The sequence below is a fragment of the Hemicordylus capensis genome, chromosome 6, assembly GCF_027244095.1.
Source record: "Hemicordylus capensis ecotype Gifberg chromosome 6, rHemCap1.1.pri, whole genome shotgun sequence".
Lineage (NCBI taxonomy): Eukaryota > Metazoa > Chordata > Lepidosauria > Squamata > Cordylidae > Hemicordylus > Hemicordylus capensis.
This window is the reverse complement of record NC_069662.1, coordinates 138798318-138823389: the sequence shown is the minus strand read 5'-3', so window position 1 is coordinate 138823389 and position 25072 is coordinate 138798318. Positions and strand designations below refer to the sequence as shown.

Below are 25072 nucleotides of genomic sequence, written 5' to 3'. Positions count from 1 at the left end.
TGGGATAACCTCTAGAATGTTTTCCATGATAAAGACTTGGAAGTGGTTAGAATTAGTGACTTTGCAGCTTGGCAGGACAATTGGCAGGACAATTTACTTTATAGATTTTTGTTTTAATGATGGACAAATTATTATATTTAATGAGGTAAGAGACAAGGTAGGTGGTTATTGCCCTTCTTTCCCCAATATTTGCAAATTAGAAATTTAAATCACTGAAATGCAATTATCACAGGATAGCAATAGGCCATTAGCTGAATTTGAATAGTACCTGGATGCAACAAGCTTGATAGAAAATAGGAAACTGCCTTATACTGAATCAGACCATTGGTCCATCTAGCTCAGCATTGTCTACATCAACTGGCAGCAGTTCCCCAAGATTTCAGGCAGGAGTTTCCCCTACCCCTACCAGGAGATGCCAGGGAGTAAACCTGGGATCTCCTGAATGTAAAGCAGATGCTCTGTCACAGAGCTATGGTCCCACTATTCCCTCTAAGGCGTGTGCATGTATGTGCACTCACAAGTTTTTGGATGTCTGCTCAGTTCATTTTAGATCCCACTCAGGTTGAATCAGGAAAGCCCCATTCTGAATGCACGTATGCACACACTGCCTTGATACTGCTGCCCAGAACAAAACTCATTCCGCACAGAGATGAAAAAAAATTAGAAGGACCACTGTATGGTCCCATCCTTGATGGGGATACATTAGAATGTATGTAATCTTGATTCTGAGCCACCTAATGGTGCAGCAGGGAAATGACTTGATTAGCAAGCCAGAGGTAGCTGGTTCGAATCCCTACTGGTATGTTTCCCAGACTATGGGAAACACCTATATTGGTCAGCAGCATACAGGAATATGCTGAAAGGCATCATCTCATACTGCACGGGAGATGGCAATGGAAAACCTCTCCTGTATTCTACCAAACACAACCACAGGGCTCTGTGGTCGCCAGGAGTTGAGACTGACTCAGCGGCACACTTTACCTTTAATCTTGGTTTAAAATGGAACAAAATACATCAAATATATGGAACTATGGAACTGAGTGATCTCTGCTGAAAAATGCTGAATTATATATGTAAGGCTGGTGCTAATAACACACTGAGTGTGTCGTCAAGAGAGGATTCCTAAAACACTTTGTATTATTGGTATTACCCACCTTCCAGATAGAGCAAAAATGTATGCCAATTGTATGAAGGGCAATGCAGATCCTGCAGATGCCAATTCCTTTCACATATGGTGGACCTGCAGGAGGGTGTAAACATAATGGGAAAATGTTCCAAGAATTATTAGAGGCATCAACTGGTTTATGAAAACCCACTAAGTCTACCTGTAGTTCTGTTGGGTTACCTAGCAGGTTCTGCAAGCATGAAATGCAAAAGCTGTTCACACAAGCAGCCCTCTCCATGCTTGTAGAGCCCTATCTGGGTAGGGCTGCTCGCGTGAAACGCTGGGATTGAGGCCGATCCCAGCGCTGCCCTCCTAGGTAGCCTGAAGGTTTCCCCCCAGGCTTTTACCTGGTTATGAAGGGCATGAGCACACCTCCTTGGGTTCCTGGTCGTGTGTCTGCTCAGGCTGCAGACACAGAGCCAGGTGCCTAGATCACGCGGCTTGCAGGGAAATCCCCCAATGCACCACACTCCTCGCACAGTGCACTGAGGGATATCTGGAGACTGGGCTGGGTTCACCCAGCCTCCAGAATACCATACTGCCAGGAGCAGCATGGCTCATGTGGGTGTACAATCCATGCATCCCACAAAAGAAGGAGGATCGTCCGGTGGGGGGAGGTTGGTTCAACTCTGCCTTCCCCCCTGCCCCATATCAAGATCATGTGAATGACCTTACTATGGATTAATCAACAATTTGTCAACAGCAGCCAAAGTAATACCCTGCTTCCTAGTTTGGATGAATGGTTGAGCAAGTGTGGCAGATGGTTTTAGTGATTAAGTTAACATGTGTTAAGACATCCAGGAATGAGGAAACTACATTCAACTGATTACTCTTTGTAACCTGATCTCTCTATTGGTTATTGGAACAAATTTAAACCTAAATAAAATTTATTACAAGCAATGTTATTTATGACTGAATACTACCACGGCAAACATTTATATACTGTACCACTTTTCAACAAAAGTGTTCAAAGCAGTGTACACAGAAAAAATGTACCAAAGAAATAAAATGGTTCCCTCTCCCAAAAGGGCTGACAATCGAAAATTAAACACTGGGTAGACCCCAGTAACCACCACTGTGGGGTGCTGTGTTGGGGCTCAAAAGGGACAGTTACTCTTCCCCTGCTAAATAAAAGGGAATCACCATGTTAAAAAGTGCTTCTTTGCTCGATTAGAAGAGGTAACCTTTGGGATATAGTTGAATGCTGTGTAGCATTATCTGATGGATGGACTATTCTTTGCAATCATCCATATGTGCTGTGTGAAAAAGGACTTCCTTTTGTAGGTCCTACATTTCCTGCAAGGAACTCTTGCAAGGCGAGACAGACTTCTCTTCCCCCACTGCCCATGACACTGTGAGGTATGTTGGGCTTTAAAGGGTTGATGAGATCAGCACATAAGGTGGAGAGCAGCAGCATCAGGGAAGACACGGCTCCAGGGATCCTACCAGAAGGCTGCAGACCATTCCAGGAGGGGGACAGGGAAGATGGGTGCAAGTAAACCTCCCTGACCCCAACACCACCCAAGGGGTGATATTATATAAGGCAGTCCAGAGACCCAACACTAGCTCTGGTGCCAAGATGGCACTTGGAGCCAAGGTGGGAGGTATTATTTGCTGGCTTTGGAACCAGCATAGGCTGATAGCTTCTCTGCATCTAATCAATGTGGTGTGTGTTTGTTTTTTAACACAGGGAGCTGCCTTATCCCAAGTCAGACCACTGTTTCATCTAGCTCATACTGTCTCTACACAGACTGGAAGTGGCCTCTCCAAGGTTACAGGCAGGAGTCTCCCTCAGCTCTATACTGTATGCTTTGGTAGTTTGTTGGTTCAATAAAAAAATCTTGTCCTATTTAAAAAAAATAAAAAATCTTGTCCTATCTTGAAGAAGCCAGGGAGGGAACTTGAAACCTTCTGCTCTTCCCAGAGCGGTGGCTTCATCCCCTGAGGGGAATATCTTGCAGTGCTCACACATCAAGCCTCCCATTCATATGCAACCAGGGCAGACCCTGCTTAGCTAAAGAGACAAGTCATGCTTGCCGCCACAAGACTGGCTCTCCTCTCAGAGAGCCCTCTGCCTAACCTACTTCACAGAGTTGGGAACATAGGAAGCTGCCTTCTACTGAATCAGACCATCGGTCCATCTAGCCCAGTATTGTCTACACAGACTGAAAGTGGCTTCTCCAAAGTTACAGGCAGGAGTGTCCCTCAGCCCTATCTTGGAGATGCCAAGGAGGGAACTTGGAACCTTCTGCATGCAAATATGCAAGTGCTCTTCCCAGAGAGGCCCCACCCCCTGAGAGGAATATCTTGCGGTGCTCACACATGTCTCCCATTCAAATGCAAACTAGAGCTGACCCTGCTTAGCAAAGGGGACAATTCATGCTTGCTACCACAACACCAGCTCTCCTGCCAGTCTAGGCATGTCCTGATAGTGTCTTTGGGGTGGGATTCCAACTTATCTAAGTATAGGGTAAAGACTGGAGAGGCCACAGCTCTGTGAGAGAAAGCACACGCTTGGCATGCACAAAGTCCCAGTTTCAATCCCTGAACATCTTCAAGTAGAGATGGAAAAGACCCCTGTCTGAGATCCTGGAACGCTGATCCTAGTGTGGATGATACAGAGCTAGATAGAGCAAGGTTCTGACTTGGTATAAGGAAACTTGCAGCATTAATAGAACAAACACACACACACACACACACACACACACACACACAGAGCAGTTATTCAATGACTGACTGAGAGCTGATAGCACAGCTGACAGAACTAAGTATGTCTTCAGAGTTTGAGCCAGTAATATGTTGTCTAGTACTGAGGTCAGCCCGTATAATATGCCTCCAATCCATAAATGCCTGCACTGCAGTCCAAACAAACACTTCGCCGTTTATGTTTATGGCAGCTGCAGTCCGGAAGCATGCTCTCTTCATTACGGAACTAAATTAATTCCACATTAACCAAGTAGCAAACTTGAGTAAGAAATATGTTGCCAACCCCGGCTTTGTTGCCTAGGCAGAGATGAGCCGTCCCTACCAGCTTGCATGAAGCAACGTTTCCAAGTAAAAACACAGCAAGCATTTCAAAAGGCTTCTTATGATAAGTCAATATTCGAAGCAATAAGCAGGTGTGCCATGATGTCAGGAGATTTTAATATCTACTTGATCAAGGAATGTTAATGCTCTCTGAACACCTTATAAAAATATTTCTCTCCTAAGCTGCTGCTCTTTTTTATTTATCACAGAATACAAGGGTTTGTGTGTCTTTGTCTTCCCAAGCACACAGGAATTGTCAGGAAATTAAGCCTTGGGCTGCAGTCATTAGGGGGTGCAAGTGCAAAGCCAGGACTGGGAGAGACAGAAACATGCCAGGGATCAAGTCAGGGAGACAGACAGGAACCTGAGAAGAGCCCATAGTCAGGAACAAGCCAAGAGTCAAGCTGAGTAAGTAGGAGCCAAAGGATGAAGAAGGGAATCAGGAGTCAAAGACAAGCCAAGAGGCAATCCAAGTAGACAGGAAAAACAAGACAAGCACACCAGAACAAGGGAGCCTTGATTCTGCAGCAAGGGTAGCTTCAGATAGGAAGCCTCTTATACTCTTCCTGTCTGCAGCAGGAGCCAATAACAAGCCTCACAGGGCGGGGTCAGCATAGAGATTGCAAGCTCAAAAGTTGCTGCAGGGCAGCAAGTCACCACAAGGGGCAGTGTTCAGCAGAGTCCTTGCAAGTTGCCACAGAGAACTCTCAGACACACAAGTACATACCACAGCTTGGAATGTTAAAAAGTGTTTCCCTGCCCACTCACACAGTGCAATCCTAAGCATCACTTCCTTTATTTGGAAGGAAGATGCACTGAGCTCAGTGGGCCTTGCCCCCACATAAGTGTTCATTGGATTACACTGAAAGTCTGGCCTCTGAAACTGGTGCTGTTGCAACTGGTCTATATCTGATGATCCAGGAACGCAGCCATTAGCAACAGCAGATCTGCAGGCAATGTACACAGTGGCTGAAGCACAAGTCTAACAGAGACGGAAGACATTGGTGACACCACTGATGTGGATATGAGAGCAGCAGTGGCCTCTGACTGGTGGTTGCACAACCAGCATCCCCCTGGTTTATCCCATTCACCACAAAGGGCAGAACTATGGGGATGCAGCTTGCACAACCACAGGCTGGAAACAGCCATACTGCTGCTTCTGTGCCCACAGCAGCAGCGGTGCTGATGCCTTCGTGCCCATTAGATTTGCGCATCAGTATGTCAACCAGTACGGGAAGATGGAGTTGCACTTCATAGAGAGACAAGTCTATGCGCCAAATGTCATATCCAAGATAAGTGCATCTTTGCACCATGAAGCAGACACAGCTTCAGCGGGAATAGTTTCCATAGGACAATTTTATAGTTTGCCTGTGGCTGACAATAGCTCTTAGCATTTACCATACTTGCCTGAATAGGCAATAGGCAATCCAAGCAGACAGGATAAACAAGACAAGCACACCAGAACAAGGGAACCTTGATTCTGAGGCAAGGGTAGCGTCAGACAGGAAGCCTCTTATACTCTTCCTGTCTGAAGTAGGAGCCAATAACAAGCCTCACAGGCCTTACTCTTGAATTTACGATGACACCCTTTAAAAATACAGGTGAAATAAAAGTTTAACCTGTATTTACCCCAAAGAAGAGGGCTCTGGATTTAAGATGACACTCTGATTTCCTATCCATCCCCAGCATAGCATCCCTCCAGCGGCTATTGGTGGTGTCTATCTTGTGTTTCTTTTTCAGATGGTGAACCCTTTGGGGAGAGGGAGCCATTTTATTTTATTTATATCTTCTTTCTATAGAAACCACTTTGGGAACTTTTGTTGAAAAGCAGTATATAAATAGCCGCCGTATACAGATTAAAGAACATGGGAGGAGGCAGTCTTGGATGTGAGTAAATAGAGTGTATAGCACTTTAGATGTTTTGGTGCACTTCTCATCTGTTATCTGAGCAATCTTTACAACAACCTAGGGAATGTGATCAGCATTATTTTCCCCATACTGTTGGCTTAGGACTGAGAAAGGATGGTTTTCTAAGTCACTTAGTGAGTGTAAAGCAGCAGGGAGATCTGAATGGGGCCTTCTTGGTTCAACGCTCTGCTACACTAGCTAGCTCTCCAGTCAATACAGAGGCTTATACGCCTGTACAGCCTCTTTTGGAAAGAAAAACAACACCCCAACATATTTACTATGATAAGCAAAAGTGTCCCTAAACTCCAACTTCAGGGCCAAATGTGAATGGTTTCCCAAGAAGGGGACCAGCATTCAATAATCCAGACTCCTCTAAGTGTTCAGCATGAAGGTTTCATGTGGACTTGAGAAATGTGCCCCAGAAATTCAATAACTACCCAAAATAGACTTATAGCTCTTCATACTGGTTTTATATTAAAACCGTTTCTACCCTGCCTTTCTATCAAAAAAAACCCTCAAGGTGCAGACAATAATGATAAAGACAATACAAAAATACAGCATACCATAAAAAAGCAAACCCCAGAAAGTCATCAAATGGCAACAGCAGCACAGACAGCAATAAAGCAGCCGGCTTGTGTTTTTCCCCCAATGAGGGGCCATGTTATGTTAAACGTGTAGTTTGGTGCTGTGTTATTGCCTTTTTAAACAGCAGCTGAAGAGATCAAGATCAAAACCATGGCTCACAGGGAGAGGATATTTAACCCTTTGCTACACACCGTGGTCCTGAAGAAGAAGAAAAATCACAATAATAAAGCTAGTATTGGCCCCAGCAGGGAAACTTTCATAGACACCAGCGGCAGATTATTTTCACAGGAAAAATCCCTGGTTCCACAAGGTTCCACTGCAAAGGTAGCCTTGTTCCTCCTTTAATTATTTCTCTATGTAAACCGCTTTGGACACTTTTGTTAAAAAGAGCTATATAAATTGTTGTTGAGGCTCCCACTTGAGCAGCCACAGCAGTAACAGAGTGGAGGGAGCAGCAGCAGAGTGCGCTGAATGGGGAGGACAAGAAATGCAAGCCAAAGACCAGCTAGGATGCAGGCCCTGCCCATCCAGGGGGCTGTGTGCCCCCAATTATTAGTGGGGGCTACAGGGGGGGCTTCCTATAGGCCACGGGGGGGGGGGTGTCCGCGAATGTTCCCCTGCCCCCCACCAGCCTCTAAAATCACCGCCATGGCCTGCCACATTTTTATTTTTTAGCCCATTCGGGCCTCCATAAATCAGCACAGCAGCCATTTTGGAGGCCGCCGCACATGCGCAAATGGCCTCTGTGAGGCCTGGCATGGCCTAGGGCCTCACAAAGACCATTTGCTCATGCACGGGGGCCATTTTGTTTTCAGTGGCCATTTTTTAAATTTAAAAAAAATGGCCGATGTGCATGTGTAAATGGTCTTTGCAAGGCCCAGGGCCAAAAAGTAACAATGGGCCAAAAAATAACAATGTAGCGGACCATAGAGGTGATTTTAGAGGCCAGCGGGGGGCAGGGGAATGTGTCCCCCCCCCATGGCCTATAGGAAGTCCCCCAAAGGAGCAGAAGGTAAGACAATTTATTTTAATTTTTTTAAAAAATTGCGAACCCCTCCGGACTGAACCAGACTGGTGGGGTTCAAAGGAGTGCCAGACTGAACTGGCCTGGTGAGGTTCAAGTCTGGGCCAGACTTGAACCAGACCGGGCCAGCCGGTTCCGTGCACACCCCTAGGAGGTTTGGGAGGCAGGAGGCCCCTGGAACGCCCATAATGCACCATGCAAGTGCACAGTGCATTATGGGGATTCCTCCAACACTTGTCGGGAGCCCCACAGTCTCCCAGCCCTGGCTGCAAGCCAGCCCTGTAAGCAGCCAGGGCTGGCATACAATTTTAAAAAATGGGGCCAAGGGAGCGCTTGCTCCCTCATTTTAAATATGGGTTCCAGAGGCGAGTTTGCTTCAGGGAGCTATGCAGCTCCCGGCACTTCTGATGATCAGCTGAGACCAGATTTGGTTCTCTTAGCCCAGTTTTGGCTGATCGTCAGAATAGCCTCTATACATGAGTGCTGTAAGATATGCCCCTAATGTTCCCCTGCCCCTCACCGGCCTCTAAAATCACCACCGCGGCCCGCTGCATTGTTATTTTTTAGCCCATTCGGGCCTCCATAAATCAGCGCAGCAGCCATTTTGGAGGCCGCCACACATGCGCAAATAGCCTCTGCGAGGCCTGGCATGGCCCAGGGCCTCGCAAAGACCATTTGCTCATGCACAGGGGTAGCCATTTTTTAAATTTTTAAAAAATGGCCGCTGTGCATGTGTAAATGGTCTTTGCAAGGCCCAAGGCCAAAAAGTAACAATGGGCCAAAAAATAACAATGCAGCGGGCCATGGTGGTGATTTTAGAAGCCGGCGGGGGGCAGGGGAATGCCCCCCCCACGGCCTATAGGAAGTCCCCTGAAGGAGTAGAAGGTAAGGGAATGCAGCCATAACTCAGTGGAAGAGCATCTGGTCCCAGGTTCACTCCGTGACATCTCCGGGTAGGCCTGGGAGAGACTCCTGCCTGAAATTTGGGAGAGCCACTTCCAATACTGAGCTAGATGAACCAATGGTCTGGCTCAGTATGAGACAGCTTCCTATGTTCCTAAAAGGTGCTGTGAAACTGCAGCCATGCTGTTTTAAGTGGTTGCACAACTTCCCATTTGTGTATTACCTCTGGGGTTACTTGCTACACATGCAGCAGTGCCGGCCGATGGGCAAAGCCAGCTTTATTTATTTATTTATTTATTATCATATTTTTAATACTACCTAATATGTACATCTCTAGGCAGTGTACAAAATTTAAAATATCTAAAAGTCACAAATTAAAATACATGACAATAAAAACAATAAAATAATTATTAAAACACATTTTTAAAATTATTAAAATTAATTCTAATTAAAAGCCTGAGAAAACAGGAGAGTCTTGAGGTTCCTCCTGAAAACAATGCAAAAGCTTTGCATTTTGTATCTTGTCAGCCAGAATATAGGGCTTACTCCTAGTCTAGGTTTGGAGCTCAATTTAGTTACAAGTCATGATTTAGAAGGCTGGTTTATGCCACAGTGAATATAACAGCAGAACTAGTTAACGTCGACAATTAGTATTCAAGAAGGGAGGAACAGGGGAAAGGAATACACAATTCAGCCCCATGACGGATTTGGTTAACTGTGGTTTGGGGTGATGTTATGTCTATACTGGCCTCAAAGGAGATAAATAGGTTCTATTTGAAAGTCCAAGATGACCTGCAGAGAAAGATACCTCAACTGCAGAACTGCAATGGAAGCAGCCACTCCTGGAAAGTTCCTGTCAAACTTTATTGAATAAACACCATCTTTGCCTTGGGGGAAAATCTGCTGTGTCTAATTATAATAAATATTTAACAAACGAAATAAAACAGCCCATAAACATCTGCCATTTCAACAGATAAATTACTGAAACACTCAAGAATCAGAACAACTTCAGTTTTAAATTCCAGTGCACCAGCAGAAGCCACAAAATCTGTTCCTTATAATTAAATCTAGTCACCATTTTCCTACCATGGTAGGGCCGCACGGCAAGTTCCAAGTGTCAATTTGTCCGTTCAAGATATGCTCGACTGACAGTCTCATAAGCAAACGAAACAAACTGTAAAGCCTCAGCCATAAATTTTACAAGAGATAATAACATAAAGGCGGCAGCAGCATAATATTGATCAGAGAAATCAGTGGACCAAATCCTGTACTGTGCAATGATCAATGGTAAGCAGAGGCTATAAGCAGTAATTAGCAGGGGTTACATTGCGACAAAATACCTGGAAACAAAGGAACAGATGTTTAGGCAACTATAGATGTTTATACTAAATGATTTCATTAGCATCCAAGCTGGCACACTGAAAGCTAAGCAGAGAAGGGTGTGTATTTAAATTAAACTTACATAAACTGCTGAATGAGCAACAGAAAGCTGGAAGGATAAAGCCTTAAGAATGCTTTGTCGGATCATCTTCATCAAGCATGCACTCAACTGGGCAATACACAAACCAAAATACATGTCCTGAAACTAATTAACTGAACAGTAACAACAATGACCCAGTTCACCTATCATATTTCCATGGTCTGCTACATCAGGAACAAGCTGTGACTTTAATCACCTCCTCGCCTGTCACATTCAGCTTCACAGAAGACTTCGGGTTTGCTAGCCACAGTTTGCTGTGACATTCTAACCTGGTAAATGGTTTGAATGCTCCATTTGCAAACCAGGATCAAACGCTAATTTGCAATCCCAGATTGTAGGGAGTATTCAAACCACAGCTTCCAAGTTCAGATGTCATGGCAAACAATAGCTTAACAGACCATGATATATTCCTTGAAGCTGTGCATGTTAGCAGAGAGGAAATGGGGAGAGAGCGCCCGATCAAGTCATGGTTTGATGAACCAAGATAATAGTGTCCAAACCTGAACTAGCCCAGTGAGTGTCCTTGGCAATTGTCATGAACGGTAAAGTGAAATTCAAAGTTTCCAAGTACTACCACACTGCTTTAGTGAGCAGACAAATGATTTCAAGGTAAAATAAGAAGTTCTGGTAAGAACTAATCAGTCTACTTCTTTATAAAGTTAATTGATAATTACCAATTTCTGCCTCAAACATTCATGAGTCCACCATTTTGAATTGGGGTGGATGACCTCATCACAAACTACACCGTTGAGGTGTCCTTACATGTCCCTGCAACTGTACTAAATTTGTTCCAAATCAGTTCCTACTTGCACTTAAAATGTTCGCACATTACCATCTTGAATTCAGGTGGATTACTTAATCACAAACTACGCCATTGAGGTGTTCCTATGTGTCACTCACTACAACTGTAGCAAATTTGGTTCAAATTGGTTAGGAGGTTCACAAATTAGCCCACTTGCTCCCCAAAAGTTGTCATGGCTCAGACCTCTGAGTCAGAAGAGTCAGAGGAGGAACGGAAGGACTTGGTTGGGACTGCAGGCTCAGAGGCACAGCAGCAGGATTTGGCTGGGAGAACAGACTCTGGAGCTGGGCTGGAACGGCAGCATACAGAGGAGTCTGGGCAGCTGGCAGACATGAGGGCTCAAGAGGCTGATCAGGAGGAAGCTGGAATTTCACCTCTGTTAAGAAGGCGTCCCAAGAGAAAGGCTCAGTGGGAGACACGCAGGCGCAAGATATCACAGGAGAGGAAATAGAAGTACTGAGTCAGGAAAGCCTGACTGGCTGCCGGTTATCTTGAGCCCTATATTAAGCAGACTGCTGTTAATATTAAGCAGACAGCACTATATTAAGCAGACAGCACAGATTGCTGTTAGCAACTTTCACTTACCGCAGACCATGTTCATAGTTATAATTCTTCAACTTTTAGTGTTCCAGCCTGCCCTTGTTCTGTTCATTCCTTGCTCTGTTGTCCCTTGTTCTGTTCATTCCTTGCTCTGTTGTTTTTTCAGTTATTACTCAGTTATTGTAGAGTGGGGTACCTAGTTTAGTTCAAGGGACTTTATTTTGTTTACTACTATTTTTCTTTGGGAGTCCTGTTCGCTTTCATTCATGCAGCTTCGCTGCTACTCTTATTTCCAGACTTTCTGTTTAACTCACAGAAGTAGATCTAAAGGGGCTGTAAATCCTGTCGGGTTAGCCAAGCCAACAGATTTATGACAAAATCGTCATGAACTATGCCATTGAGGTGTCCCTATATGTCCCTACAACAGTACCAAATTTGGTTCAAATTGGTCCAGGCTTTGCAAAGTTGATAGAGGGACACACACACACACACACACACACACAAAGCCGGGTGATCTCATAAACTTACTTATGAGTATTATCTTACTTATGAGTAAATTGCTGCAGCTTAAAAACTGGTTTTTGAGAGGCTGGGATTATTTATTCTTCCTATGGGGTACAAAATATATTATTATAGATCCTAATAACAGCAGCTGTATAAATTCAACTACTGTATAGCAACTCAACTGCAAAATGCTTATTTGCAGAAAAGAGTACATCTTGGGAAAGCATAAGTGAAGGTGGTTAGCTTGACTTGCTGATAACCAGGGACAGCTAACTGGCACAGCATGGGCCATAGCTAGACTGAGTTCCTTGATTCAGTCTGCCTTCCTACAATCTCTTGGTCATTTCATATGCGGAAACACGTATTTTCAAGTTGTATGAACCAGAGATATTGCACACTTCAACATTACATCACTCTCAAATGCCATATGCAACATGTATATATTTGTAAAGAACACTATCCCAGAGTGCCCCATAGCTATAGCACTCTATATTGGGGTGGCCATTGTGGTGGGGAATGAGAGAAGTTGTAGTTCAACCGCATCCATGAACTCAAGCTTAAGAACCCCCAATTCAGTAGATGGAAGCAGCTAACCACTTGTAAGGGGTTCCGTTTGTCTGGAAAAATACATCCCTGATGCCTGGCTGATCGTCTAGAGAACAGAGTGGCCCCTGAGACTACAGATGTCAGCCACAACTCTGCTCTATATTATAAACTGTGAATATTGTCTTTTGGTCTGTCTAGTCTACACACTGCTCCTACTCACAGAATATTTCACTATACCACATACAAGCCAGTAAAAAAAAAAAATAGTATTGAAAAGGTCCCATTCTCTCATGGATTACAGGGCTAATTGTGAACAAAAGATGCAGAAAGGCAGTATATCATCTGACCATCCAGCAACATTGCCTGCAGCAACCAAGGTGGTATAACTGCCGCCGGGAAAGGCTCTAAATCATAGTTTCACCACAAATAAAGTTTGATCTCCAGTCTCCCAAACTTACTATAAAATTTAAAAAAAAACCTCAAAAGGAGGCAAATATTTTGAGTAAAAAGTATCTCTGCATCATTATACAATGCTTAATATTTTCTTTTGTTGTTGTTGTTACTTTGAACTTGTTTCCAAACAGCAAATGTCATCTTAGCCCAAATGACAAGAATGCACGACAGTCAAGTATCTCAAACAGTTCCAAGAGTCGTAAATATTATTGGATTTTTATAACCTCCACAGCAGTTTGTCTCAGAATAAAAATCTTTTGCTCAACCACACTTCTTGAAAAATTATTTCAGCATACACTACAAAATTACAACTTGGTTCTAGCTAGATTCCAGCGTTTTCAATAGAAACCATTTGGCTAACATCTATTTTCCTGAAGAAAAACATTTGGCTAACATCTATTTTCCTGAAGAAAAACATGTAATGAAGTTGCAACATTTTTAAAGGTTTTTGGTTTTTTCCTGGGAGGACTTCAGTGTTTCCCAAGTCCTCACTCAAGACAACTGAAAACCTTGATTGTTAGGTTGGTTTCCAAACAAACATTCATTTCGGGCAGTTTAATTTGTTCAGTTTTAGTTTGACTGATGCAAAGCAGGTAAGGCAACAGTCCAGTTTCCTGGATCAATGTCTATGCATCACAAGCCCAAAAAGCGACCTCGCAAAGGGGCTAAATACAATTAGAATAAATGGCAGTATCATACAAAACCTTCCAATTCAAGAAGCTGACAGAGCAAACTGATGCTCAAGTGCACCAACAGGATCAGAACTAGGTGAAAAGAAGCAATCTCCTGAAGCTCTAGCAAAGGAGCCGGTTCTGCCCTCTGGTGGGCAAGTGCCCACAGAGCAAACCCTCCAGGTACATATTTCACCGATGCTTGTTTCATTGGTTCACAGCTTGATACACATGTACGATTCAATACAGATTAAACTACTGACAATGACAAACAAATTCCGTCTCAAAAGTTTAAAGGGAACAAATTCTTGACTTTTGGAGATGGGGGGAGGGGGAAACCATACATAAACCTGTGTTCAGTGATATCAGGGACGATCTAGATACTAGTATAAATCAGTATTCAGTGCTATCAAGGACAATCAGCACACTAACATGTGCAACAGTGCCCACGGTCCTTTTTAAAAACAAAAAACAAAACTATTTTGAGAGACAGAGAATGGTCAGAATTACTAGAGATTAGAGTTGCAACCCTGTCACATCAGAGAAAACAGGAATTTGCCAATGGCTTCTGTGGGAACAGGATTCCACCCCAAAAATCCTCATTCTAGTTCAGGTCTAGCCCCCTGCTGCTCAAAGCTTAAATAATTTTCCTCTCAACCTATTAAGGCTCACGGTGTGAAGAAATCAATAGCACTTCAATGAATACGTATCAGCTATTTTACCATGACAGCCTGTGCCACTGTGGTGGTAGACATAATTAAACTTGTTACATTTATATGTATAAGTGCTAAATGACTGCATTGGATGCAGAACAACTGTGCCGTCTCAAACGGCTTCGCTACCACTGATCAGTTAGCAAGATAAAAACCCTGTTAAATGACCACAGAGTCTTCCAATGGGAAAACGCTAATCAAGTACTAAAGCTTATCACTTGGTGATACCAACTGCCAATTGGTCACAGGATGATCTTCTGACAGACAGTAAAGGTTGTGCCATGGAGTCGGTGTCGACTCATGGAGACCACAGAGTCATGTGGTTTTCTTTGGTAGAATACAGGAGGGGTTTACCATTGCCTCCTCCTGCGCAGTGTGAGATGATGCCCTAGCATCTTCCCTTATCGCTGCTGCCCAATATAGGCATTTCCCATAGTCTAGGAAACATACCAGCGGGGATTTGAACCAGAAACCTCTTGTTCCTGAGGCAAGTTATTTCTCCGCTGCACCATTAGGAGGCAACAAAACAGTATCTTCTTCAGGGGCGTAGCTATAATTGAGCGAAAGGGTTCAAAGAACACGGGCCCCAGTTCCTGAGGGCCCTCCAGCTCCATCCCTCCCTATTATCTTCATTATCTCCCTCACTCTGGGAGGCAACCAGAGAAAGGGATGAACACGGGCCCCCTCTCCCCTAGCTACGCCCCTGATCTTCTTGATTATTCCCTTGGCTTCACTTAATTTATTATTTATTTATCATATTTTTATACTGCCTGATAGATACATCTCTAGGCAGCGTACCAAGTTAAAGACAATATAAAAAGTCACTGATTAAAATTCACAAAGCACAATAAAAACGATAATGTATTCATTCTCAGCACACCTGACATGTAACAATTCTCAAACGTATTAGTATACATTGTCCCGTTTTCTGTATCCCTTCCCCAGACTTTCTAGATGCATTTGAGAGACAATGGATGGTTGGTCCAGCAGAGTGCCACAGAGGTTTTGTTGTTGTTATTGTTGTTGTTACATTTATATCCCGCTCTTCCTCCAAGGAGCCCAGAGCAGTGTACGACATACTTAAGTTTCTCTTCCACAACAACCCTGTGAAGTAGGTTAGGCTGAGAGAGAAGTGACTGGCCCAGAGTCACCGCTCTTTGCACCCATCAACAATTCCATAACCCAAAACTTCAGCACAGATAAAAGAGAATGTTGTATTACTTCTTATTTAGAATTTGTTCACAGGACCAAATCCAAGGATAATTCATTAAAAGCTCAGGACTAGTAAAGAATGTGGCAATAGCTATTGTAACAGATATTTCATGGAACTTGCTGCGTTTTGTTAAGAATGGGAGCAGTGCTCCACAAAACAAGGAAGCCTGTATTTGTCATTATCATACTGTCCATCCCCAGATCAGGCGAAACAACTAGAGTAATAAACTCACAAAGGGAGTTGTTGAGCCAGCAGCAGAAACTGGGCGAAACCCAACACTTACCTTCATCTCAGTTCCATGGCCCAATTTAAACATGACACAAGCCAGGTGAGAAAATCATATATGAATGAGGCCCTAAATGGACCCATACTACATCTCATTTAAAATGGTCACCTTGTTTTCGTGTGCAGCATTAATCTATAGACCAATTTGGTGATGCATGAGTATGCCAACATTCATGGGTAGCAGTCCAATTTAAACGAAATACAAAGGATATGCGTCACTGCATTTTAATTTTTTTTCCCCTTCCAGGATCACTTTTAAACCAGCCCTAAGAACTGTTGCACCAGTCCGTAAGAGTTCAGAACAACAGATTAAAAACTTGACATTATGCTGGTACTATGAAGTGTAGTATCTTGATTTGTCAAATAAGATCTTACATTGGTTCACTAGCCAATTTTCCCCACATCTAGATTTCTTTTAAAACTCCTCATCGTATCAGTAGTAGTAGTAATTTATTTATTGTTCCATTTCTATACCACTTTTCATTAAAATAATCTCAAAGCAGTTTACAATATAATACACAATTAAAATACAAATTAAAAGTTCAAATATATATATATATATATATATATATATATATATATATATATATAAAAGTAACATACAGAACACAAAGAAGGAGAAGTTAAAAAAATTGTTTTCTAAAACTATGATGGAGGCTGAGGAGTGGATGCTCTGTATGGGTACTTTGCGTATTATATTAACAAGAACCTCCCTTTGGGAAGGAGAGCTGGCCTTGGAGAGCTTCACCAAGAATTGTTAAGCAGGCTCCATCAGAACACTCTTGTCCCTCTACATAAGAACAGCCCTGCTGGATCAGGCTATCTAGTCCAGCATCCTGTTTCACACAGTGACCCCCAGATACATCTGAGAAGCCCACAGGCAAGAGGTGAGGGCATGCCCCCTCTCTTGCTGTTGCTCCCCTGCAATTGGTATTGAGAAGCATCATGCCTCTGAGGCTGGAGGTGGTCTATAGCCATCAGACTAGCAGCCATTGAGTAGCCATTGATAGACCTGTCCTCCATGAATGTCTCTAAGTCCCTTTTAAAGCCATCCAAGCTAGTGGCCATCACCATATCCCTTGACAAAGAATTCCATAGATTAATTATGTTCTTTGTGGGAAAGTACTTCCTTGTGTTGGTCCTAAATTTCCCAGCTTTCAGTTTCATGGAATGACCCCTGGTTTTAGTATTGTGAGAAAGGGAGAAAAAAAATTGTCTCTGACCACGCTCTCTACCCCATGCATAATTTTATACATCTCTATCATGTCTTCCCATAGTCATCTCTTTTCCAAACTAAAAAACCCCTGATGCTGTAGCCTTGACTCATAAGGAAGGTGCTCCAGGCCACTGATCATCTTGATTGCCTTCTAATGCATCTTTTCCAGTTCTACAATATCTCTTCTGAGATATGGTCACCAGAACAGTATGCAGTACTCCAAATGTGGCTGCACCATAGATTTGTATAAGGGCATTATAATATTAGCATTTTTATTTTCAATCCCCTTCCTACTGATCCCTAGCATGGAATGTAACCACCTTGGGATTGCTTTAATGAAAGGCGGTATATAAATTTAACAATCAATCAATCAATCAATTTGCCTTTTTCACAGCTGCCATGCACTGAGTCAACACTGTCAACAAGCTGTCCATCATGATCCCCAGATCTCAATCCTGGTCAGATCTCTCTCCTGGTCTCCAGGTCCCCTGGTCAGATGGACCCCATCAGTGTATATGTTATGTTGGGGTTTTTTGCTCCAATATACATCACTTTATACTTGGTTACATTGAACCCCATTTGCCATTTTGTCACCCACTCACCCACTTTGGAGAGATCCTTTTGGAGTTTAGTGTCATCTGCAAATCTGACCACCTTGCTGCTTACCCCAACTTCTAGATCATTTATGAATAAGTTAAAGAACACTGGTCGCAGTACAGATTTCTCAGGGACTCCACTTCCTACTTCCCTCCATTTAGAAAATTGTCCATTTATACCTACCTTCTGTTTCCTGTCCTTCAACCAGTTACCAATCCACACATGAACCTGTCCCCTTATCCCATGACTGCTAAGTTTCCTCAAGAACCTTTGGTGGGGAACTTTGTCAAAACCTTTTGGAAGTCCAAGTAGACTATGAGGTGATTCTCATGATTGCCAAAGTATGGGCTAAGGGAGCCTAGCCCGCTTTTTGGCAATTGTGTGCTGCAACGGGAGCGGCATGGCTCCTGGCAGCAAACCTCGCTAATTCCCCCTCCCCTTAGCCAAGGTTAACAGAGCGAGAGCTCCATTAACCTCGGCATTTTGCTCATGTGTTGCCACGGCATGTGGTGACACACAAGTAGACCCCCGACCGGGAGACTGCTTGCTCGGGGGTCTCTCCAGGATGCCCCGCACTCTTGTGCGGTGATCCTGGAAATTCCAAGGGCCATGCGGCCCCCGATCCCTGCGGCCCCCGATCCCTGCGGCCCCTGCCGGCTCTGTGGCCACCCAGGCCTGCCTGGTGAGTGTCTGCGGGGAGAGCAGGCTAAGCCCCTTACGTTAGCCCTGCTAACCCCCTTACGGCAAGTCTCACTGATCATGAGTCTCAACCGGATCACCTTTATCCACATGCCTGCTGACACTCAATGAACTCCAAAAGGTTAGTGAGGCAAGACCTGCCTTTGCAAAAGCCGTGCTGGTTCTCCTTCAGCAAGGCCTTTTCTTCTATATGCTTAACAATTTTGTCCTTAAGTATGCTTTCCATCAATTTACTTGGCACAGAAGTTAAGCTAACTGGGCTGTAGTTTCCCAGATCCCCCCTAGAACCCTGTTTGAAAATTATAGTTACATTAGCTACTTTCCAGTCCTTCAGTACAGAGATTGATTGTAGGGACAAGTTACATTTGTTTGCTAGGAGATCAACAATTTCACATTTGAGTTCCTTCAGAACTCTTGGGTGGGTGCCATCTGGCCCTGGCAATTTGTTAATTTTTAGTTTTTCAAGACAGTTTAGAACATCCTCTCTCGTCACCTCAAACTGGCCCAGTTCTTCAGCCTCTAAACCTGAGAAGCTGAGTTCCAGAGAGAATATATGGTCAGTAAACTCTGCCGTGAAGACAGACGCAAAGAACTCATTCAGTTTCTCTGCAATCTTCTTATCCTCCTTAATAATCCCTTTCATACTCTCATCATCTGCCTGCCTGGCAGGTTTTCTGCATCTGATATATTTAAAGAAGTTTTTGTTATTCCCCTTGACACTTCTAGCTATATGTTCCTCAAACTCACTTTTTTCATCCCTTATTGACACTTTGCATTTCTTTTGCCAGTGTTTATGTTCCTTTCTGTTCTCTTCATTTGGGAAGGACTTCTATTTTCTGCAGGAATAAATGAATAAGCTGTTGTATATGTACATTCTATGTATATTTTAAATTTCAGTGAGCATCTTGACATGAGCACACTCGCAGGAAGCAGTAACTATTTTGTACATAAGACTAAAACAACTCAAGTACCTAAGCTGAATATATTAACAGATACCACATAGAATATTAACATATACCAGATATCAACCACCACATAATTACAAGATCAAATAATACTGGCCATGCCACCAGCAGTTCATTCACCTGTTCATCCTCCAGTATGATATATACCACCGCAACACTTTTCCGCTTTGTACATAGGACAATCCAATCAGTTTCTAAGCAAAAGCAGAACTCATTTAGATCTTAAGCAAGACCAGGGATTTCTCTGCCATGGCAGGTGTTATACGAGCACAGCAAAGCATGGAAGATGACATGATCACTAATTAATATGGCTGGGGATCAGCACTAGGGGGGGTGTGTGTGTGTGTGTGTGTGTGTGTGTGTGTCTATTTGGACTGTGCTTAGAAATATGCTGGAGACATTCTATATCTTTTGCATTTTGTAGCCTTTTGGTACCACTGACTACATTTTTGCTTCTTCCGTTTCTCTTCATAGATCTATCCGCCAACTGAGTAACACACACTTCATGCCTCTGATGAAGTAGCCTCTAGTCCAAAAAACTTGTTCCACAACAAATCTGTTACTTGTTAAGATGCCACACGTCTTTGTTGTTTTTGCTGCAACAGACTACCACAGATACCCCTCTGGAATATACCAGGGGGTACAATAACCTTTTGCATGCACACCACCCCCAACAGGGAGAACAAACCCAAAGAGAGAACATACCCTTTGATCTGGCCTGCTGCAAACCCCTCCTATACTTCTTGCTTTCCACCCCCTGCTCTGTCAATGGCAGGAAATGAAAGGACAGGAAAAAAATATTCCTCTGAGTGGAATTTGAAACCTTTTACAACTCCTCAAGTGTGTGTGTGTGAGGGGGGGAGATTACATATTTACACCACTTAGTACCATTCTTGTTTGCAGTATTATAAAGAAAGGAAGCAGGAAGGAAGAAATAGGCTCCAGTTATAGCTTTGACAATGAACCATCTTTTCACATAAAGGAGAGAGAAGAAAAGCACAGAATAGAGCCTAATAAAAGAGCTGGATGTAACGGACAGAGGATTAAAAGCCCATTCTCACTTCACTTCTCAGGCACATGAGGGAAGAACTCCCCACTGTCAATGCGGTGGGGGCAGTGCCTCTGCCTTCAGCTCAGATGGAGCAAAGGGTGTGATTGTACCCAAATGAAACTCGAGAGCATTGTTTTATAGATGCACATTTTAACATTTCACACTTAAGATTCCTAGTGCAAACCAGGTGGTTAAACTCATCCGTTTATAATAATAGCCGCAAAACAAGCAGATTCTTTTTTTAATGGAACATTTCCCAACAAGCAGAAAAACAAAGCTTCATCTTGTGAACTTTCTCTTTGTCACACTGCTGTTAAAGGAATGGAGGGGAGGGGAGGAAGTTGGCAACTCCAGGTATAAGATATGATTCTTCTGTCTGTTTTAAATGCATCGGGACTGAGTGGCAGCGGGGTTCATAAGCACTGCTGAAGAAACAGAGAACACAAGGGAAGGAAGCCACCTGCAGCTTGGACTTTCTTTCTAAAACTGTATTTACATGCAATGATACATGCAAGACAAGATGCTAAATTCCTTTTTGTTGCTCCGCTCATCGATCTTTCCTTCACCAAACAGCAAACACTGCCAAGAAACAGACTCACACTGCATCTTTTAGAGCTTTTCAGCAGACAGAAATTCAACTGGTGCCTCTTTACCCCCTTACTGTAGCAATGGTGACAAAAGTTACAGCAATTCTAGAGATGTTGAAAGGCATGGGGAACATCTGTTTTTATGGAAGTTGGGAAGACCTTGATTAACCTGCGTAAGACTTCCACAAAATCCACTCAGAACCAGAATCAAAAAGATGGATGGGACCCTGAAGGCCATATAATTCAACTCCATGTAGGTAAGGGGCAGTATTTTCCACACACTAATCCACATCACTCTACACAACACATCCCTTGAGATGAAACTCCATCTTCCAGAAAAGAGTTTGCCAGAAACAGAGGGAAAGTACAGTTCTCCATGCAAGAGGTGCCTTCATGATTCTAGCTATTGTCCATGTCCAATGAAACAATTATCATAGCTTCAAACCCACCAGCCACGACACACCTCAGAGCTTGGAAACAGCATGTTGGAGGTTAGCAAGTGAGGATTTAACTGTGTCACACACAAACCTGCCTATAATTCACAATGTCTGGCCAGGAAACATTTCTCCCAGTCAGGAGCTGACCGATTACCCAGCAGTATGGGGAAGGAACCCCCATACCAGGTGTGTAGCTATAATTGAGTGAATGGGTTCAAGGAACCAGGGCCCCCCAGCTCCTGAGGGGGCCCCAGCTCCACCCTTCTCTATTTTCTTCATTATTTCTCTCACTCTGAGGTGGCGTTGGAGAGAGGGGTGAACACAGCCTCCTCTCCTCTAGCTATGCCCGTACATACTCAAAGGCAACCTCCAGGACTGAACCTCAGCAAGGAATCAGTTCTCTACACTCTCCACCCCTGCCTGAGGCAGGATCCACAAAACTTCCAAAACCTATGTGACTGATTGAGGCTGCAATCCTATGCACACTTACCGGACAGTAAATCCTACCAAACTTAATAGAACTTACCCCTGATTCTATATGCACAGGCTAGGCTCTCAGTTGCAATTCTTCTATACAGTCTTACCTGGGAGAAAGCCCCACTGAACTCAATAATAGGGCTTACTGCTGAGCAGGCATGTATAGGATTGCAGGGCACCTCCATAATCCAGATTATAAATCACCCGGATGAGGAGAGGAGTCGCTTCCCATTGTGGGGAAGCAGAGAAGAAGGTGTCCATGACAACCCCTTCACTCCAACCCCAGCCCCTCCTTTGCTGGGCGCCTCGGGGGCACTTGGCTTAACTTTCTGCCAGTCTCGTCGTCTCCCCTGCATTTCCCGTCCAGACTCCTGCACTCTCCTTACCATGACTTTGCTTCGGCTTCAGGGCTCCGATTAGCTGTAACCGGTCAGCAAAACACTGCAAAAGTAAAAGCACTCCAGCCGCCGCTACACGGGCTCCCCAGATCCTCGCCATAACGCCTGCCGGGCTGCCCTTCCTTCCCGACTCTCGCTGGCTCTCTGTGCGCCGCCGCGCTAGGCAAGGCAAAAGCGCGCAGGGAAGACTCGTAGCCCGCCGCACGCACCCCCTCTCCACTTTAAATCCTGGGTGGAGGAAAGTCACTTTTTATTCCGCTCCGATTTCATGGAGAGCAGGAGAGGCGCCTGCGTATTATCCCAGTCCCAAATGCAGCTCGCACAGCCAAAATAGCGATCTCAGTCCTGCAAGGATGCGTGTCGGCTGCGCATGTGTGTGTGCGCACAAGCGAAACCGAAATCCGGATCGCCTGCGAAGTGCCAAACTGCAGCGGAGCGAACAGGAAAGGAAGGAAAGTGCGGAAGACCCCACTATAAACTCCCACCTTGTTTGCCTATCTCGGGAAGATTTCAGTGAAGGGGAGGAGGAGGGGCGCTTCACGGTTGGTTTCTCTCTTCTCAACCCAACTGAATTAAAAAATCAAATCAAACAAAAAGCACCACCCTGGGAGTGTCTCTGCCGCACTCACCCCGCCCGCCCCCCGCCAAAAAGCGTGGGTTTCTGCGGTGCGATCCAGCCGAGCAAGCCAACGGGCAGGTCTAGCGATCTCAGAGGCCAAACAAGCTGCCTCTTCCTGTGTGAGGATGGGACGGGATGGACTGGGGGCCGGAGCGAAGGAGGGGTCTTTCTCCCACAACCGGCCGATCCCAATTGCCCTCGCGCGGCGGTGGAGAAAACCGGGCTGCCGCGGGGTCTAAGATGTGGAGCATCGGCTGCCTAATGAAAAGCAAAGCCCCCGCTCCCCACCCCCAGCAAAAAAGAAATGGAGAGAGAGAGAGAGAGCGAACTCCTTCACGCGGACACCCAGAGAGGCAACTTGCAAGCCATCCCCGAGGTGGTCTCTTGCTGCCGCTCAGCTACTGCTGCTGCTGCTGAAGGGGAGGGCGAAGGGGCGCCTTGACAAGCTGGATGGGAAATAAAGAGTTTGCTGCTGGCGGCGCAGGCGGTGCGAGTGCCGCCGCCGCTACTTCTCGCGCTCCTCCTCTGCCAGCCGACTCTTTGCACTCGGGCACTGTGTGCAGACAAGCTCAAGGGGCGGCCCCCTCTCCCTCTCCCACCTTCCTCTGCCGGAAGCGAGCTGCCCCAGCCCCCAGCCGATGCACTTCCCCGAGAAACGAAGACCAGAAGCAGCAGGAACCTCGCCGCGCCTTCCTCCTCCTCCGAGCCGGGAGCGGCGGCGTGAAGGCGATCAGTTCCCGAGCGCCGCTGGGCTTCTCCGTTTTGTCCCCCAGCAGAGCCTGATCACATGCATCGCTCCCTTCCAGCCCGCTCGGAATGAAGAGGAGAGAGAGCCCGAGCGCGAGGCACCGTGCCTGCTGCTGCGGCCGCCCCACTGCGTGCAAGGGACGGCGGCCGGGCTGGCGGGCTCGCCCGAGGCACCGAGCTGGCTCCCCAAAACAAACACACGCGGCAGAAGGAGACACCGGCGGCGATAAGGCGGCGCGCAGCAGCCACAGAGGGGAGGGGAGGGGAGGAGCGAATCATGTCCCAACCGGATTTGTGAGTGGTTGAGAGGATAAAAAGTATTTTGAGGAGCTGCAAATGTCCCCAGGAAATCCCAGTCCCGGCCAAGTCTGTCTTACTTGGGTGGTGGTGGTGGTGGTTGCTGACTGATGCTGCTGAGGTTGTCGTCTCGCCGTCGAAAGTGCAAGGAAGAGTTTAATTTGGCAGAATTTGGACACACACACCCTTTTGTTTTTGCTCATGGGGAATTTTTCGCGTTCAACAGCTTGGCGACTGGAATGAGGGGGCCCTCGGAAAATTAGCAGTGAACCAAGAGGAGGGCAATAAAGGACAGTCGAGCGAGTCCCCAAGATCGCTGTGCCAGAGTGCGCGTGCCTCTGTTTCGCGCGCACATGGCAAAAATGTTGCTCTGAATGGCTGGTCACCTGCCCCATCAACAGCACCTTACACCCCTTTCAAACTTTTTCACTGTGGGCTTCACTGGTGCGCATGGGAAATCATGCAGATAAGCATTTCCAGTGTGCCCAGTGCAATGCTGGACTGGTGAAAAGTTTCTGGTCCTTTGCAGCGGTGGTGTGAACAATCCACCACGACGAACAACATGCTGGCACAGGGATGACACCTAGGGGTAGCCCAGCATTGTGGGTGCACTGCTCCCCACAAATGTTTCCTGCTCCCCTTTTGCATATGAACCAAATTGGGTACAGTTGTAGGGACACCTCAACGGCTTAGTTTGTGATGGTGTCATCCAGCCCAGTTCAAGATGCATTAATGTTTGAGGCACAAGTGGGCTAACTTGTGAACCGCCTAACCCAGTGGTTCTCAAACTGGGAGGCTCCAAATGTTACTGAACTACAACACCCATCAGCCCCAGCTACAATTTACCAATATCAACCACAGCTGTAGGGACACATAGGAAAGCCTCAATGGTGTAGTAGTTTGTAATGATGTCATCCACCCTATTCAATATGTCGGACGCATGAACAGTTGCGGCGCAAGTGGGCTAACTTGTGGACCCAATTTGTGTCTGACCAATTTGAACCAAATTTGCTACATTTGTTGTGAGTGACACATAGGGACACCTCAGTGGCATAGTTTGTAATGATGTCATCCACCCTATTCAAGATGGTGGATGTGTGAACATTTGAGTTGCAAGTGGGCTAATTTGTGGACCGCCTAACCGATTTGGACCAAATTTTGTG

The 25072-nt window shown here is 45.2% G+C and overlaps 1 protein-coding gene across 3 annotated transcripts in view; it reads right to left on the bottom strand.

Annotated features, from left to right (window-relative positions):
* PLXDC2 (plexin domain containing 2) overlaps positions 1-23817 on the bottom strand; it is a 379100-nt gene extending 355283 nt beyond the window's left edge. The window contains exons 1-2 of one of the 3 annotated variants that reach the window (XM_053261827.1): positions 10075-10091; positions 1155-1240 (exon numbers count right to left, since the gene is read on the bottom strand). In XM_053261827.1, coding sequence (XP_053117802.1) covers positions 1155-1240; positions 10075-10076 — 88 coding nt within the window. In that variant the 5' untranslated portion in view covers positions 10077-10091. Of the gene's footprint in view, positions 1-1154; positions 1241-10074; positions 10092-21955; positions 22061-22234 lie in introns of those variants that run through there. The other 2 variants (XM_053261826.1, XM_053261829.1) reach the window with 2 other exon arrangements.
* Between the last annotated feature and the right edge of the window lie 1255 nt (positions 23818-25072).